General features: G+C 40.5%; 1 protein-coding gene across 2 annotated transcripts in view; it reads left to right on the top strand.

The window, feature by feature from the left end:
- The window catches only part of RASSF3 (Ras association domain family member 3), a 53,254-nt gene extending 39,889 nt beyond the window's left edge, over nt 1-13,365 (top strand). For both annotated transcript variants that reach the window (XM_059846995.1, XM_059846996.1), the window contains exons 2-5: nt 7,149-7,256; nt 8,736-9,003; nt 10,040-10,155; nt 10,489-13,365. In XM_059846995.1, the coding sequence (XP_059702978.1) occupies nt 7,149-7,256; nt 8,736-9,003; nt 10,040-10,155; nt 10,489-10,638 (642 nt within the window). In that variant the 3' untranslated portion in view covers nt 10,639-13,365. The remainder of the gene's footprint in view (nt 1-7,148; nt 7,257-8,735; nt 9,004-10,039; nt 10,156-10,488) is intronic.
- Nucleotides 13,366-16,630: the final 3,265 nt, after the last annotated feature.

Below are 16,630 nucleotides of genomic sequence, written 5' to 3'. Positions count from 1 at the left end.
GTGGTTAGTCTCCCTGCTGTAAAATGATTGAGAGCATGGAGCAACTGCCTTAGGAAAGACAAAGGAGTTCAAGGCTCCTCATTTTGGAGAGGGAAAAAAGGATGTGAGTGATCGTGGTTTACAGAATCACAAAGGTGATAGAAAAGCTGAAGGTGAAACTTGAGTTTACCAGGATTAAAGAGCATTCAATGTTTTTAAAAGAAGTTATCTTCTATCTTAATAGAAGATCAGCTTAAAGCAGATGGTGGTACCTCTTCACCTCTGTCCTGAATCTGTGGAACTTGCTGCCACAGGAGGTGTAGAGACAGGCAGTGTTGGCAGGTTCAAAAAGGGCTCATGTGCCTGCCTAGGCACCAGGCCCATAAATGGACACTGAGCAGACTCGGAAGGGAGGTGCCCTCTGAATTCCTGCTTCCACACTTGTGGATGCCAGCAGAGAGGCTGCAGAAAAGGCTCACGTGCTTGCTCAAAATAGCCTTTGTTTTTGCTGTGTTGAAGGCAGAGTATCAGGCTGGATGCCCTGTACACCTGACCTGGGAGGGTGCCACTTCTCTTGCCCTGTCATGAGTACATGTTGTGGGCTGTTCTTGAACACTCTCTTAATGTCAGGATAATTGTTCAAACTCATGTCAGCCAAACCTGCTTAGAAAAACAAAATCTTTTCCTGAAAAAGAAACTACTTCCTTGCCCTTTGTGCCACTGTGAGAGTTGGATCTTCCTGACTGCAGAAAGCAAAAGGTATTACAGGAAGATGTGGAGATTATTCTGCCCACATCCATCCTGTCAGAAAAATTCCTCTTTCCCTGACCCAGAGAGCAACCTCATCTTGTTCAGGAGGATGCAAACATTTCAAGATTCAGCTATCTGATAAGATTAATGCTTGGAGATACTAGGATGTTAACATTTCTTCTTGGCCACCCTGCCCCCAGTTGGTCTTTACAACCTTTTGGCTGGTGGTGTCTCTGACTGGCTGTGACCAGTGTCCCTGCTTGGTGAGTCTCAGGGTTTCAGATGAAAGAAGAGCACATATCTGGAGTTCAGGCTTGCCCCAGGATAGAAGGAGAAATCACTGTCACTGGGAAAGCTGCTGTGTTCCCAGGAGAGTTAGGATGAGGGAGAAGTAAAATGCTTGTTTCAGAATAGTTTAATTGCAAAGTTTCAGTTTCTTTCTTTCCTGTAGGAGTGCTGTTAGGCTTTAGGAAAGAGTGTTCTTTCTTGTAGGAGTAACAACTGAGATCAGAATTCCATTTCTTTTGTTTCCTGTGTGCTCTGTTGGGCTTTTTTTGTTGTATGATAGCACTGTTACTTAAATCCTTTCTTTAATGCAAATGTGATGTAAGTAGGATTGCACTAGCTGTAATTTTTATGCCTTTTTTTTTTTTTTTTTACATTATTTAGGCTGAATTTCTCATTTTCAAACCTTCAGTGTTTTATTTCAAAATATATTTCTGGATGCAGTTTGCAGCAAGATCATGACATCTTCATTCATCTGACTGAATCATGGTCACAGTATGTGTGGGATTTATGTGAAATATGAGAGCTGAGATTGGGACTGTTGTGTCTTCGAAGATTGCTTGAGTTCCCACAGGTCTTTGGGCTTCAGATTTCTCATAAAAATGCTTTGTGTATGTTCCTGGGATAGGTTTAACCTTTTGTCCATTATATTTTCCTCTTTCTAGCTGAAATAGTAAGAGGAGCTTGGTTTGTCATTCCTCAAGAGATGCTAATTTCTCAAAGTTTTGTGAAAATAACAGGTTGCATGGGAGACCTTGTATCTCTCCATGTATAGAAGGCTGCAGTAGCAGTTTGGGGAGGCCAGGCATTTGACTCAAGGCAGGGATCCAGGCTTCATGGATGCAGGCTTCATGGTTTTGGAGTTTTCTTTCTTTGTGAAACTTTTTCTCAGCCTCATCCCGTAGCAGCCTGTAGCTGTTGAGTTTATTAGTGCTTTATTACTGCAATGCAGGACTAGGGTTTGGCAGCAACCGTGAGACTTAGACTTCATAAAGCCACTGATGTGATGTGATTCTTCTTTTTTGGGACCACAAGTTGATTTGCAGTTCACTTTAATTGTAATTTGTGCCATTTTAGTTGTGTTCCTTGAGGATTCATGCTGAGCTAGTCTCATCAAGGCCTTGCACTCAGCAGAAATGTTACAAAGAGAGTGCTGCTTCTCTAAACATCTGTGCTACAATAAATGAGATGATCATGGGGGGTGCAGGCGATAAAGAAAAAACATTTTCTGCTCTTTTTCTTGTGAGGAAGCTCAACTGTGAAGAGGCATTGCATCACGATCTCTAATGAAAGACCAGCTATTCCCCTTAGGAAAATGAAAGCACTTGCTTCATTTCCCTCTTACTGGCAGCTGTTGCTTAGGAATTCTCTTTGAGAATGAAATGCTGCCTTGGTTGGCTTGAGAAGTGGCTTTAATACAAATGGCTGCCAGTGGTGAGCACTGTAAGTGTTGTGAAGGACAGAAACATTTTCTTAAAAATTAATAGCTCAGACTAGAAAATTAGTGTTTAGACCCAAATAAGTTATCTGCATGAGTTCTGGTGTATTCCACTGTGTCCTTGAGACCAGTTTTTGTCTTTCCCATCTGTGCTGGTCTGAAGAAGTGGCAAGATCACATTAGCATCAGGGAGTGGAAGGACACCAGGAACTCTGATGAGGAAAACATTTAATTGGGCTGGGAGGAGAAACGGGTGTTGATGTGGCAGACATTACTGGGAATATAATTTGGTTATGTGATGGAAGAGAACCTAGCTCAGGTTCTATTCTATATATTTTATTTATTTTTTACAAAAAATAGCATGGAAATGTTTGTGCATTGTTTTATAGAGAAAGTTCATTTTTTGAGCACCAGCACCCAGAAGTGATATTGTTAAGCCTGGCAACATCTAGGTCTTGGCTGATGGAAGAAGACACAGTGCGAGCTGCTCTGCTGGTTGTGCTCATACTTCACTCTACTGCTGTGACACATGCAAGGATCTGTGGTTAGGAAACTCATTACCAGCCCTGTCTTTTGAAGAAAGGCAGTTTCCCAATTCCCTGCACTGTTGTGGGGTGTGTGCTGGGTGTCTTGTAGGGAGCCAGAGATTAATCAGCTGCATCTGAATCAGCCTGGAGATGAATCACATTCCCCCTGTGCTTGAGTAGTGCACTGGCTTTGAGAAGCTGTGCCTAATCTCACCTCCAAAATGCTCTTGCTCCTTTGTTGAAAACAGCTGCCTTTGGAGCAATTGCTCTCCCTGAGCAGGTGTGGCTCCGACCACTTGGTGGCCATTTCAAGAGCAAGATGTCAGAAGCACATTGTAAAGCATGGTAGAGATGAATGAAGTACTGCTGTTGTGTTGGATGACTCAAGGTCTTCACAGGTAATAAATTTACCTGCTGAGATAACCAGGTGGAAATTGATCTGTTAGAAAGAAGCAGAGTTAGTTTGGGACAGCTTTTCTTTTAGTGGGTCCTGTTATAAAGAACCTGCTATTTCCTGTGGGAATTGAGTTTGTCAAGTCTTCCTCAGCCCACCAAAGTATGCTGGTCAAAGAAGACTTACTTATTTTAACTTCTAATGTGGCTAGCAAAGCTGTATGGCAAAATTTAGGTACCAATGTATACTGAGAGGAATTCAGCCCCAGGAAAGTTGGGGAGAAAAGCCAGGAAAAAAACCCCTGTATAACATCTTATTAGCTTCTCTTTGCATATTGGCTAAGTATAATTAGGAAAATGAACAGATACAGGTGCCTCAAATCTGTGTATTCTGCTTAATGACATTCAGTGAGAGCAGCTGACCCAGTGAATCATGGTGGGCTGAGGTTTTCTTGTTCATAATAAACCCAGTGAGTTGTTCCTTTGTTGGCTTTCTGTTGGCAGCAGTCATGTGGGATTTACTGTCTCTGCAGTTTGTGTGACAGCAATGTGATTTTCTCTGCGTCCTGGTGTGTAGCTAGTGAGGAGGTTTTGTTTGCTTGGCTGAAGTTGTACCCTGATGAATGAGTAGTTGGAGTGTTCTGAGCTTTTTGTCTGGGTGCAGGATGGTATCGCCAGATTAATTCATGAAGATCTTGGTCTTAGGTTTCTTAGGCATTGAGTTACTTCCTCTCCTGGGTCACAGCTTCACTTTTCACTGCCTGTAGTCTTGATAGTGAAAGATGGAGGAGTAGGGTGAAAATGATGACTGAAGTAAACAGCATTTCTGCCTATTATGTATTGTATTTTTATTGAATGGTTTTGGGCCCATTTGTTTGATTTAATCCCAGTAGTCCTCTTTGTATTCAGTTCAGAGGTTTGCTATGAACTACATGCTGTTGAAGTTAATTAGGGCCCAGGCTTTGGTTGTGTAGAAAATGAGTTGGAGGTACATTTGTTGGCAGAACGCTCACTGCAAAAGGAGGTAATCCCCGCTTTTGCGTAAACACACAGATGTGGTTTTTGTGGGCTTAATGAAGCTTTGACAAAATTGTCCAGCCTCTAGTGCTAGTGCAAGAAGGGAGACATTCCTGTGGTGTGTTCAGGTTCGGAATCGCGTCTAACTCATTTGAGGGAATGAGAGCTGTCCCAGTGATGCCTTGTGGCCCACAGCTCTGTAGTGGAGCTGCACCTGGGAAGGCTGACTACAGGAGCATCACTAGGGCAAGTCTGTGGGAAATCAGCTGCTTGGGTGCTGGGCTTCGATGCTGTGCTTGGATTTTGCTTGTCATGCCTGCTTCCATGGCAATCCCCAGGATTAGAGTGATCTCGTGGGGTGGTGTCTTTTCTAACCAGATCAAACTTCTGTGATTTTGGGAGAGCAGTATGAAAATTGTCCTATGTGAAAATAGGAGAAAGTTTCTTGCTGTCTATTCATGCCCACCAGTTCACCAAGGTTTTTTTTCCTTGTCCTTTTTTTTCTTCTTAATAATGCATACAGATAATTTCCTAGATGTCACCCTTGTGAACTTTACCCTGTGCCATTGCCATTAAAGGCAATAGGTTCTTTTTGTCATCTACAGTTATTAAAAGTTGGTTTTGTGGAATTAAACCTTGAGGTGCACAGAAGTTAATGTGGAGTGGTTGTTTGATTGTTTATTGGTGTTTTTTAAACAAAGGTTGATATTTCAACATAAGAAAGGTGAGGTTTTTTCCTCTTTCTTAGTTGGTGTTTTTGCTTAATAATAGCGGATGTTGTGGGTGACTTCAGTAATCATGGTGACAGTTCCAACAGGGTAGGTACCTGCTTGAACAGTCAGAAATGAATTAATAATAAGCATTAAAGCTGAGGTGTCCACTATTGGAATTTCAGTATCAATATTGTTAGTAGATTGGAAAGGTATGAATTCCACAATGTGCTTGTCTCTGAGGTGAATCTTGGCTGGTATCCATGTGAAGGAGTTTGTCTGCACTTACACTGACAGGGAATGTTGCAAGTAAAGCTTGGGTTCTTGAAATGTATCATATAGATGTCAGATAGAGGCCTGCAGACTGTTTCCTGTCCCTTTAGTATCCACTTTTTTTCCTTTGTGCCTCTTTTGTTAGCCCCCAGATTGAGCGCTATAAAGCTGAAAGTTTGGGGCAGAGGGAAGATGGAAAACAGAAGGGCAAGAAGGCTTCATTTCTCTAGGGAGAATAGAGACTTGAGTTCTGAAAACGTTTAATAATTGGATATTTGTAATATAGTAGGTGGGGTCTGGCAACTGTGCAAAATGCTACACAATCTTAGAATTGTGCTTAAGGAACTAATGGTAGAGTTGTCTTTCACTGGTGTTCCTTTTTTGCCTCAGTTTCCTGATCCTGAAATAAAGGTATGTTTTCAGTGTTATGCAGGAAATCAGTATCTGAGCTCAGATCAGAATTCAAGGTTTCTGGCTTCCAAGTTCTCTATTCAGACCACACCTTTCTTTTTATAGCTATGGGAAAAAAAGTCTGCTCCAGCATGTCATTTAGTGAAATGCCATATAGAAAAAGCAAAACTAAGCCTAAAAGAGCTAAAAATATTTGATTTTAAAAAAGGAGACAGAAAAAGTTCAGCAGATTCTTTCTGGCAAGTGGAACCTTACAATGCCACAGCTGATGTGCTCATCTTTGGGATAGTGTCTGGCAAACTGAAGTGCCTGCAAAGATATGTGCTGAGTTGTGCTGAGTGGTGTCCAATAGAGTGGGATACAGAACAGGCCACTGAAGTCAGGGAAGCCCTTCCTCAGGATTACATTACTCTGGAATGTGTTTGGGAGGACAGATGGAACTGTGACTTGGTTTGTCTGTAGGGTGAATGTGCTCAGGTGTTCTCTGAAAGCATCAAGGTTCTTCAAAGCTTCTCCCTTTTCTAATTGAAGTCTTAAATCATCAAAGCTGAGAGCTGAAACTCTTTCATACTATATATGGCATTTGTGCTAGTGGTAGAAACTGGAGTGTATTTATAACACTGGTTTGCTGCTGCGGGAATACAGATTGGGAACAAATGTTTGTTTGGAAAAAATCCAATTTCAGGGTCTTCTTTTACTGCTGCACGTGAAATCCACAGCAACCTTGTAAAAGCAACAGTTGAAAAATCTTAATAGGGCCTTGCCCATGGGAAAAAACATGCAATTGGTGTAACATTATGTATCTGGAGAGTTACTTCTGATAGTTTATGTAGTAGGCAGTGACCCTCTATGTAACATCCTGTCTGTCACATTGGAATGCAGGGATGCTGTCGTGTTGTTGGCACACACTGGGATTGTTGGGGTTACTTGCTAGGCTGTGCTGCTGTTTTCAGATGTACTCTTTTTTCCTTCAGAAATACCTATTTGTGCCCCAAGTAATATTTAATTAAAATTTTAAATGTTCTTAACGGGATGGTATAGAATTGACATGAGAAAATCAAGCCATAAGCTGAGCTGAGCTGTTTTGCATACTGCTGCAAAATATTTGAAGGAAAAACAGTTGGGAACAAAAGGGCACAGGTGTCTTTGGGTTGATTAAACCATCTCCCTGCCATCTCCCTTCAGTCCCAGTGTTCTCTTTGATTTGCTTAATGTGTTAATCCTGTCTGTTGCTGCACAGCTAATTACTGTTATGTTGAGCCTCTGTGGAATAATTACCATTTGGACTAAGAATGTTTGTATCCAGAATCATAAAATAGTTTAATTTATATTGTGTGGTTTAAAACTGCTGTCTTGTTTTTGAAGGATGTTCAGAAAGAGAGAGAACCTCATGTTTATCTCAGCAAAGAAGAAGTTAAAGAGAAGATACAAAGCTATAATTCATCTGTCACTGATAAATTAAAGATGACCTTGGTAAGTTTTGCATAGAATTCCTCTAATTTTTAATGTTGAGTTGTAGCTTTGTAGTGCGTTGTGAATTGTTTTATTCTCGGCATCCTACATATGAAACTCTCTCTGTTTAGATGGTTTTCTAAAAGACTTTTCCTTAGACTGGCAAATTAAATCTCATGCCTGAAATGCTTTTTATCCCTGTAGCTCTTTTACATGGATCAAAACAAAGTGTTGTAAAAACAAACTGATGTAATTTGAAATGTGTTTAAGGTAAACTCTTGGCTGACACTAAGGTGTACATTTGTCAGAATAATCTTACAAGTTCTGAAAACATTCAGATGGTAAAAATGAAGGTATATTTTTCTTGTTTCTGCAGATAAATTTTTGTCAGATTTCTTTGATAAGGATGCTGAAGCAGTGATAAAAGTTAAAACATGCAATATTTATTATAGGATACTTAACTTTCAGACTAGTCATTCAGGTTTTCAGCATGAAGAGACTTTCTTCCCCCAGAAAACATAGAAATTACAAACTGAAATACCTAAGACTTCTCATTTCCAAGGACTATGAACCAGGTTCAATATTCAGTTCAGTCTACTCAAGACCAAACTAACAAAATTCACATCTGTCTCCTTAGCAAGCTGTTATTCAGTTGTTAGGCTGTCCAGATTTTCTAATACATGACATATTCCTGTGGGTGTATGTGGAAATTTCGAAATTCCATTATATCCTAAACCATATAAGTATGACTGTGTACTAAAAAGATCTTTGTTATGTGTTTGCATGTGGATCAGGACTTACCATGCCTAAAACCAGATCGTCAAAATTTTTCTAGCTTAGTAAGGTTTGATAGGCTTTGCTGTTTTGTCTTTCGAGAGCAACTGAAATAAACATTTTCAGATGTTGATTGAATTGGCATTTATTCTGGGGTTTTGCCTGGGTTTTTTGTAGTTTTTTGGTTTGTTTGTTCGTTTGTTTGTTTGTTCGTTTGAGTTTTTGGAAGGGTTTGTTTGTTTGGGTTTCTGTTTGGTTTTTTGTTTTCTTGTGAGTTTTTTGGTTTTTTTCAGTTGGTTAGGTTTTTTTTCAACATGATTTGACCATCTGAATGCCTCAGACTAAGTTGACGAAGACAGCTAAAATGTGGGAGATAATTTCTGTATTTCCACATTAAATCTGTCGCTAAACATGGGTGTTAGTGATCTTTTTTGCTTCATAGTTCTCTCCTAAAGTGAAAACTTATCTCTGGTATGTTGTAACTTTTGCTTGATGAGGCGCTAATACAATTCAACAGTTATTATTAAAATAATAGTTATTAATAAGAACAACTAATATTCAGAAGATATACCAGAAAGAATAACTGCATTATGAAAACAATACCTTTCCTGTGAGATGTCATGTATGCAGTGGTATTTAAATAGTGCTGACTGTGAGCATTTTCATGTGCCTGCTGCACTGCTGTGTCACAGGTGGTCATTTAACAGCTCAGGCCTTTCCTTGCAGAACGCCAATGGGATTTACACCGGCTTCATCAAAGTGCAGATGGAGCTGTGCAGACCCATCACTGTGCAGTCCTCCCAGAGCCAGGGCAGGTGTGCCCCCAGCAGCCAGGAAACTGCTTTCTACCTGCCCGAGGGCTGCGTGAACACCCTGCACATCAGCAGCACCAACACCGTTCGGGAAGTTATCGAGGCCTTGCTCAAGAAGTTCTTTGTGGCTGACAACCCTGCTAAGTTTGCACTTTATAAACGCTGTCACAAGGAAGATCAAGGTATAAACTGAGCTTGTGGCATTTTGGTGATGGAAGGGTTTGGGGAGGGAGTCGTGCCATAGTAATACTTGAAATAAGCCAGGTGGAAGAAGTCAGATAAATGGGGGTAACAGTCTTCCTACCTTGTCTTTTTTTCTGTAGCATGGCAAGGCAGTAAAAGACTGGGGGTGTTTCAGGATAGTTCATCCAAGACAAAGTCACCTGCTAAAACATTACACAGATTTCCTGTGCTTTGCACTCCATTTTATTTTACTTTATGCCCTTATCGGGTCCTAAATTTCAGCTGGCCTGATACACTGCGGAGTTGTGAGATTAAGTTACAGGCCAGGTTTTTAAAAAGATAAGCCGTGGTGTCTGTGATGCATGAGGTAGTGGCACTGGCAGACCACTCTCGAGGTGACGGCCACGGGCACATGTGTTGTGCTCACATGTTAGTGCATGTGGCTGTCCCTGGGCACTGGCTGCTGTTAGGAGTTTGTTCTAAGTTGTGATGGAAATACCAGAAGATGGAAAAGGGGTTTTTAGGGAAAGGTGCATTTTGCCAGTGTTGTGTTCTTGCACTTAAAATTTGCCTTCCTTCCATGGACGTTGAGAGTAGTTTCAGTAGTTCAGATGTTTCTGACTGTCAGGCAAGCAGAGTTGTCTTTTAGACTTCGTGTGTGAAATTTTAAGTGGAGAACTTAGAACAGTGATGCACAGCTCTGATGTCATAAATGCTCAGAGCAACAGATCTCTGTGTTGTATTTTTTTCTTGTGGGTTATTTTTCCCCCTGCCCTGCGTGTACTGTGTTGACTGGAGGCCATTTCATTCCTGTGTAAATGCAGTGTTGCACTGTCACCATCAGTCACCTGCTCAGCTCCTCCCTAAACTTGCTGCTCAAAACCAGTATGTAGAGTGATAGATAAACAGTGTGTGAATTTTGGCTACACATGCATCTTTCTGAAATTTTTTTAGCATTAACTAGCATTAGTCATTCCAAGTGTTTGAATCGTTGTTGGTAAAGATGATAATTACTGTGGTTTCCTTCTCCTGCAGTTTATACCTGCAAGCTGTCAGACAGAGAACATCCCCTCTACCTGCGCTTGGTGGCAGGCCCCAAAACAGAAATGCTGAGTTTTGTTCTACGCGAGCATGAAACTGGAGAAGTCATGGTATGTCACACCCTCTGGGTCAGTGTTTGTGTAACCTCATGGATGAGTGGGCTTCTGTTTGAGCCGTGCTGACTGGGCAGATCAGTTTTTGGAAGCAGACTTCTTTCCCCCGTTAATTTCCTTTGTGCCTTTTGTAAACAGTTCATTTGTGGGTAGATTGACCTGTTGTTACTTGCAGAAGAAAAAAACTAATTGAAAGAATAAAATATTTTCAGATGCCCCAAGATTTGCAAGGAAGGTGCCTGATACTGTTTCAGTTGGAAATTGTCTACAGTGTCTGAGGTTTTGTTTCCTGTTCATCTCATCCATTCGTTGCTCTCTTTGTCTTTCCAGTGGGAAGCTTTTAGTATTCCTGAACTGCAAAACTTCTTGCGCATACTGGACAAAGAGGAGAATGACCAGCTGCAGCTCTTGAAGAACCGCTATGCAGCTTACAGGGGCAAGCTTGAAGAAGCCCTTCGTGGGGTGCTGAAACCTGGTTAGGAAGGGGCCAAAGGACACTCAGGAAAACGCGCGCTACCAAATGTCCATAGAGCATGCCAAACCCGACGTACAAAGAGCAGCAGAGAGTAGTTTTCTTTATTCAGAAGACTGTTTTGTGATGCCAGGGTAGACTTAGTTCCATAAGCCAGGTCACTTAGCATCTTGCACCCACAAGTAAGGGATTCTGCATGTTTGTACATCAGTTTGCAACCCTCTGTGTGCCTAGAGAGTTTCCCAAGTTATCTTGGTGCAAGCTGTGAAACTGTAAGCAATTTCCTAGGATGCTATGAAATAATACCTTTTTTTTTTTTCTTCTTTGCTTAATGGTATCTTTACAAGTAAGGATGTGCAAATTGATGGGTTAAAAAATATTATTAAAGCCATTTGGATGAGAATTAGAGCACTGTCTTAGAAATGAAATTGATTTGCACTACCTTTCTGGTTTTGAATAGTTACTGTATAATTTGTGAGAGAACTGTTATAGGTAGAAAGCTTATGAGATCCTGTGGTTTGTACTGTGAAATTGTGGAAAGCTTTTAAGTGGCCTTTGTGAAGAAAGTAAAGAGAAGGTTGAAAAGAAGGTAAGAGTTGGGGGAGAAGAACTCTAATAGCTGACAGGAGGTTTTAAATGAAAATAGTATTTACACAGAGGAAAGTTGAAATACTAATTCCACGAGGTTAAAGTTTTAGTATGTTTTAATATTGTGAATAAGTTTTATGGTTTTTAACTGTGTAAATCCACACTGGAAAAGAAATAAAGATAATAGAAATAGTGGGAAGGAATGAGAAGCAAAAGCTAAGTAAGAATGGAAATGGAGCTGCACATACAGGTCCCTTTTGGAGAAGCTGATTCTATAAAGGCATAGTCAGGGTCTGAAAAGTGTGGCAAACCTAAAAAGCTGCTTACTTGAATTCTGAAAAGTGGTCCACGTCTCAGATAACTCGGTGAGAAATACCTGTCTAGTGAGGGTGCAGACATAAGCTACAGCTACAGATGCATTCGATTTTTATTGTAAGTCAGGTCTTTCCTCTGGCCCAGTGATCCATTTTTAGGCTGGATAATCTTGAATTACCATATCTGAAAGACAGAAATAGCTTCCTCTGCTTCTTTCTTTGTTAAAAGCTCAGTCAGGCAAAGAAAGCAGAATTTCTTATTCACATTTCTAGCCCAGCAGAACGTTAATGTTTATTGTCTGTTTTGGTGACTGAGCTTAGTAACTCTTGCTTTTAATAATTCAAAAGTTTTTTCCTTATGGTTTTAAACTCTTAATTGAAAAACTGATTATCAAATTCTGCGGACTGCTGATTTACTTGATTTAAAAGTAGGAAAAATGTAGCAAGAAAACTTTTTACTTTAGTGTAAATACAGTTGTTGTTCTTTCAGAGTTATTTATCTAAAAAAAAAAAAAAAAAGCATGTTCCAAAGAAACCAAAGAAGTGGGTGTGCAATAGAAGCATGGAAGCATGAGGCAGATTTGAGTGACTGATATTGTAGTCATTATCAGGCCAGAGAGGAAATGAGTTATGTACTGGGGGGTGGGGGAGTGGAGGAGGGCTAAGGATTGAAGAGCAGCAAAAGTTGTGGTGGGGTTTTTTTCCCCCTCTGTTCTTAATGTGTTTGATTTAAATTCCCAAGGAATTGTTAAAACTTTGGTGACATCTAATGGATACTGTGTGAAACTCCAGGATGCTTCTGTTCTTCCCCTTAATTTTATGTAATTGTGCCTTTGTTTCCTTTACTTAGTAAGATTCTTTTTAAAACTCTTTACAAGGTTTTTAGGTAAAAAGAATTTGCAAGCTTATGAGACAATCATAATGTTTCAAAGAGTTAAGAGAAATTAAGAGTAGGACTAACTATAAAATATATCTAAGGCATATCTTGTTTGTTGTTTAATTTCACATGTAACATTGTAGTGCATGTGTGAGTTAGTAACATTATCCTCAAGTGAGACACTTTATAATGGTTCAGGGAATGCTTTTGTGTTTTGTTACAATTTGTTTTTCTAGGAGTGCAGCAGTGTGTTGGTGGGTATTCTGTTAACATCTTAATTTATGTTTCTGCCCATAGCTATGTAATCATTGCATAACCGCTGTCAATATTGAACCATTTGTTGCTCAGATTTAAACACTGTTTGAGTTTTAAAGTTGAGTATAAAAATATGTGAATTTTGGTTTTACTTGAACTAAACTATCAGTCTTTTTAAGTTGGCACATCTTCATTTACTTTAGCCAAAAACCTCAATCAGTGTTGTATGCACTATGAGTCTTGATTTGGGGGGAAGGGGAAGGGGGTGGGGGACCAAAATAAAACTTTTATTTTAATTTTGTCTTAGTCCACAGTTAATTATTGTAAGATGTCATGTGTGGAGTTAATTTTCTTCTTTTTTGTTCTACACACTGGCAGTTACAGCAGCTTTAATTTAAAAGAAATGGTCATGCCTGGTCAGTTTTATCTTTTTTGAATTTTAGCATCAAATTGAACTGTTAGAGCTTTTGTTGCAAAACTGTTTTCTTGTCATTATATGATGGTACCAGAATGACTAAATGATGAGGGAGGGGGAATGCAGGGAAACATTAAAATATATGTCTTTAAATACAAACATTTAAACTATTTATAATTTTAACAAGCTTAGTTTTATTTTTGTAGGGAAGTTTTTATTCCCCTAAAGTTATTACTGAAATGGCAAAAAAGTGATGGTTCCATTATTAAAGCTGAAGTTGGCAATACTTGGTTACGTGATGTGTGTTTGTTTTTTTCCTTTACCTGGCAATCTTTTGTGATTGAGGCCAAATGGATTTCTGTGTAAAGCAGCAGTGAGTCCTGCGGGCAGACACAGCTGGCCTTTAGCCTAAAGTAAGGTTTGCCTGGGAGAGAGGGAGGGAGGGGATCTGGGGGTTGTGGGGCTCAGGGAGCTGACCCTGTAGGGGGAGCACAGTGGTGCTGGGTGGGACAGCCCAGGGGCCAGTGGTTTCCTTTCTGTTAAAAAACACCTGGCAAAAACGAGGCAAATCCACTTAAACTGGAGGTGATACCCCAGCCCTCTCTCCCCAGGAACTGCTTTTTACTCCTTTCTATCTTTAATGGCTTTTTAGTGGTTTTCTTCGGTAATATCCACGTTTAATTTTCCGGTTACTTATTCTGTGCTTCATAGAAGTGGTTTATTCCTCCCTGATTTAATTGGTAGAAGGGAGCTGCTGAGCTGTTTGCTTTGGTCTCTGTGGCACTTCCCTGGGCACCCTGGCCCCGCAGCAGAGGAGATGGCAGTGGCTCAGGCAGTGCCTTGAGGGCTGGTTTATGTGAGACCTCACGGTTTGGTGTGTGCAACACCCCCATTACAGCTGTGCGTGCACTTGGCAAGGCCTGCAAATGGCAAGTACTTCAGCACTCAGCCAGGGGGGGAGGGATAAAAGCCTTAAAGATACTGGAATCAGCAAAGCTGCTGAGCACACAAGTCACTGGGCTCTGCCTGTGGCAGAGTTATCTACTACCAGAAATAATACAACTCAGCAAAAGAAATCTCGTGTGTTTTGGCTGGATCAGGGGCAGAATCATCCATCGGGAGACTGATGAGTTCAGTGTGGAGGCAGAGCAGGACAGCAGCACCGTCTGTGGAAGCAGTTGGGCCACTCCCCTCCATGGCAGGGGTCAGCACATTGTCAGTCTGCTCTGTCTTCCTGCAGGCTGAATTTTTAGCGCTGAAATTTTTGTACATTTGCGACAAACCCCACCAGACTCCATTCCCTTCCTCCTCTCTTCCTGTATGTGCCTGAGTATAGAGCAGTTTTCTTTCTTCCCAGGTTCCCAGCATGGGGATTTCCAGCTGCAGTCCTTGCAAATTTTGTCAGCATTCACTTTTTACCATCTCCAGTTGATCTAGAACCATTCAGGTATGTTTTCCTCCTTCATTTTAATCTTCAATGGCATGCTTGTGTTTGTTGGGAAATAACTGTGCTTTCAAAACTTTCCCTACACTTTTCATCTTGCAGGAGCGTATAAATTTCACTATTTAAGTTCATATGCAGAAAAAATAGTTTTTCCTATAAAACTGCAAAATAGAAACACTTTTTTTAATAAGTGAGTTTTGAACAAAACAATGCTGACTAGTGCGGTATTCATACATTCCCAGAGGGAGATTTGTTAGTATACCTCAGACTAATGCTAAGGTATAAAACTGTCAAGGATTATGGCAATTTTGTGTTTGTATTTGTTTCAGAAAATTAATACTCATAAATGTCTGTATACTTTTAGCTTGGGCCTGAAAGCTCCACAGAATCCTTAATTTAGTCTGAAGTACCAGTTTTAACAAATTGTTTAAAAAATAAGTTACTAGTATCTCTGGAATAAAGTCCTATTACTTCAACTGACTTTCTAGTCCAATGTTGTCTTGTTTCTTACATCTACTTTGTAATTAATTTGGTGCCATTTTGAGATTTCACCTCTTGCCTTAGTTGGATCAAGTGAATAAAAAGCTGCAGATCATCCTCACAGGACAACTGAAAGGTTCAGAGTCTCTTACTCTTGATGATGAAGGCGAGTGATGACTTCCAAATGGGTGAAATTATGCATCTGCTACATCTGCTCGGTCAAGAAGCAGGGACTGTGTTGAAAGCTCAAACCAGGTAATAGGAGACACACTCTGATCTCCTGTTTAGAACACAGGTTTAGTGCTGTGAACTGAGGACTTACCTTCTGAGGGAATTATTTTCCTCTTGATGTATGAATGGGTAAAAGAGATTGCCTATTTCTCCATCCTGGCTACTGCAGCAACGCCCAGTTCAAAGTGGTTTGAGCCAAGCACTTCAGACACTGAGCCTGGCTGCTGTCACTCGTTCTGTAGTATTTTTCAAGGAAATACAGCAAAGGCCAGGACATGTTTGTCTGAAAAGCACCTTCTTGTGCTATGTGCTAGCAAGGTGAGAGGTGTAATTCTGGAGTGTTCTCGTTTGCCCTTGTGCAAGCTGAAATTAGAAGTGTTTTCAGTTGCAGCAGCGTAGGCCTGAAAGGGACCCAGCCCAACACCCTGCACTGAGGCATCCAGTACTAGCAAATGGCTTCTCAAGCTGTTTCCTTCCTGCTTTCCTCAAAGGTGGCTTTAAAAATTGTCTTTTTATTGCACTTTCTGTTCTCTACCTCTCCCTCTACAACTCCTGGAAAGGGCAGTGTTCACAACTGGAATTTTGAAGGTTTTTTTAAATCCAAGGATTATTCCTGCAATTGCCAAATCTAACATTTTATGATGCTGTGTAAAGTACTAACTTGGTGCTCTTTCTTGCATGCATTTTGCATGTGAATAAGACAGGATATTACAGATAAAGCAGTTCTGTTTTGCCTTCACTTTACCACGAATACCAGTGAGAGAAGTAGAGTGCAAAACTCCCTTCACTAACTCTGTAAACCTAAATATAGCGTTGTGGCCTTGCACACAGCATGAGAGAAAATAGCATTACAAGTCTAAGACTTCTCTCTTTAAATACAGAACCTGGAATGTGATCAGAAATTTCAGCTGTTTCCAGCCTGTCTCAGGAGGAATTAGAATGCCTATATTTTATGACAGTGAAGTTCAGCCTCTTGGTTTTTTTTCCCAGGCAAAGTTGTATTAGAACACTGGCTCTGAAGCTCTCCCTTCAGATAAACAGGTGCTTTCTGTATGCCAGTAATCCTAGACAGTTCTTTTAATCTAGACTTGTCAGATGATACTTTCAGAATCTGCCCTCTTTGCTCCTAACATTTTTCCATAGAAGTGAGCGAGCAGATGTTAGACACTTCTGTATTTTTATCTGCTCTGGTTTGTCAAATGAGCACTCACAGCCAGAACTTGTGGTTCTTTCAGTTCTTTGTAGAACTTTTAGAAATACTGGTGCGGAAGGGCAGCGTAACTTGTACAGAGTATCTTCTAGCACCTGTTGCCAAGTGCCAGCACTCATTTTTAAATGTAAACTAGGCTGAGTGAAAATGCAGGTCACATGGAAAGAACACAACACCTACCTTAGT

Source organism: Haemorhous mexicanus, chromosome 5, assembly GCF_027477595.1.
Source record: "Haemorhous mexicanus isolate bHaeMex1 chromosome 5, bHaeMex1.pri, whole genome shotgun sequence".
Lineage (NCBI taxonomy): Eukaryota > Metazoa > Chordata > Aves > Passeriformes > Fringillidae > Haemorhous > Haemorhous mexicanus.
This window is presented reverse-complemented; position numbering and strand designations above follow the sequence as displayed.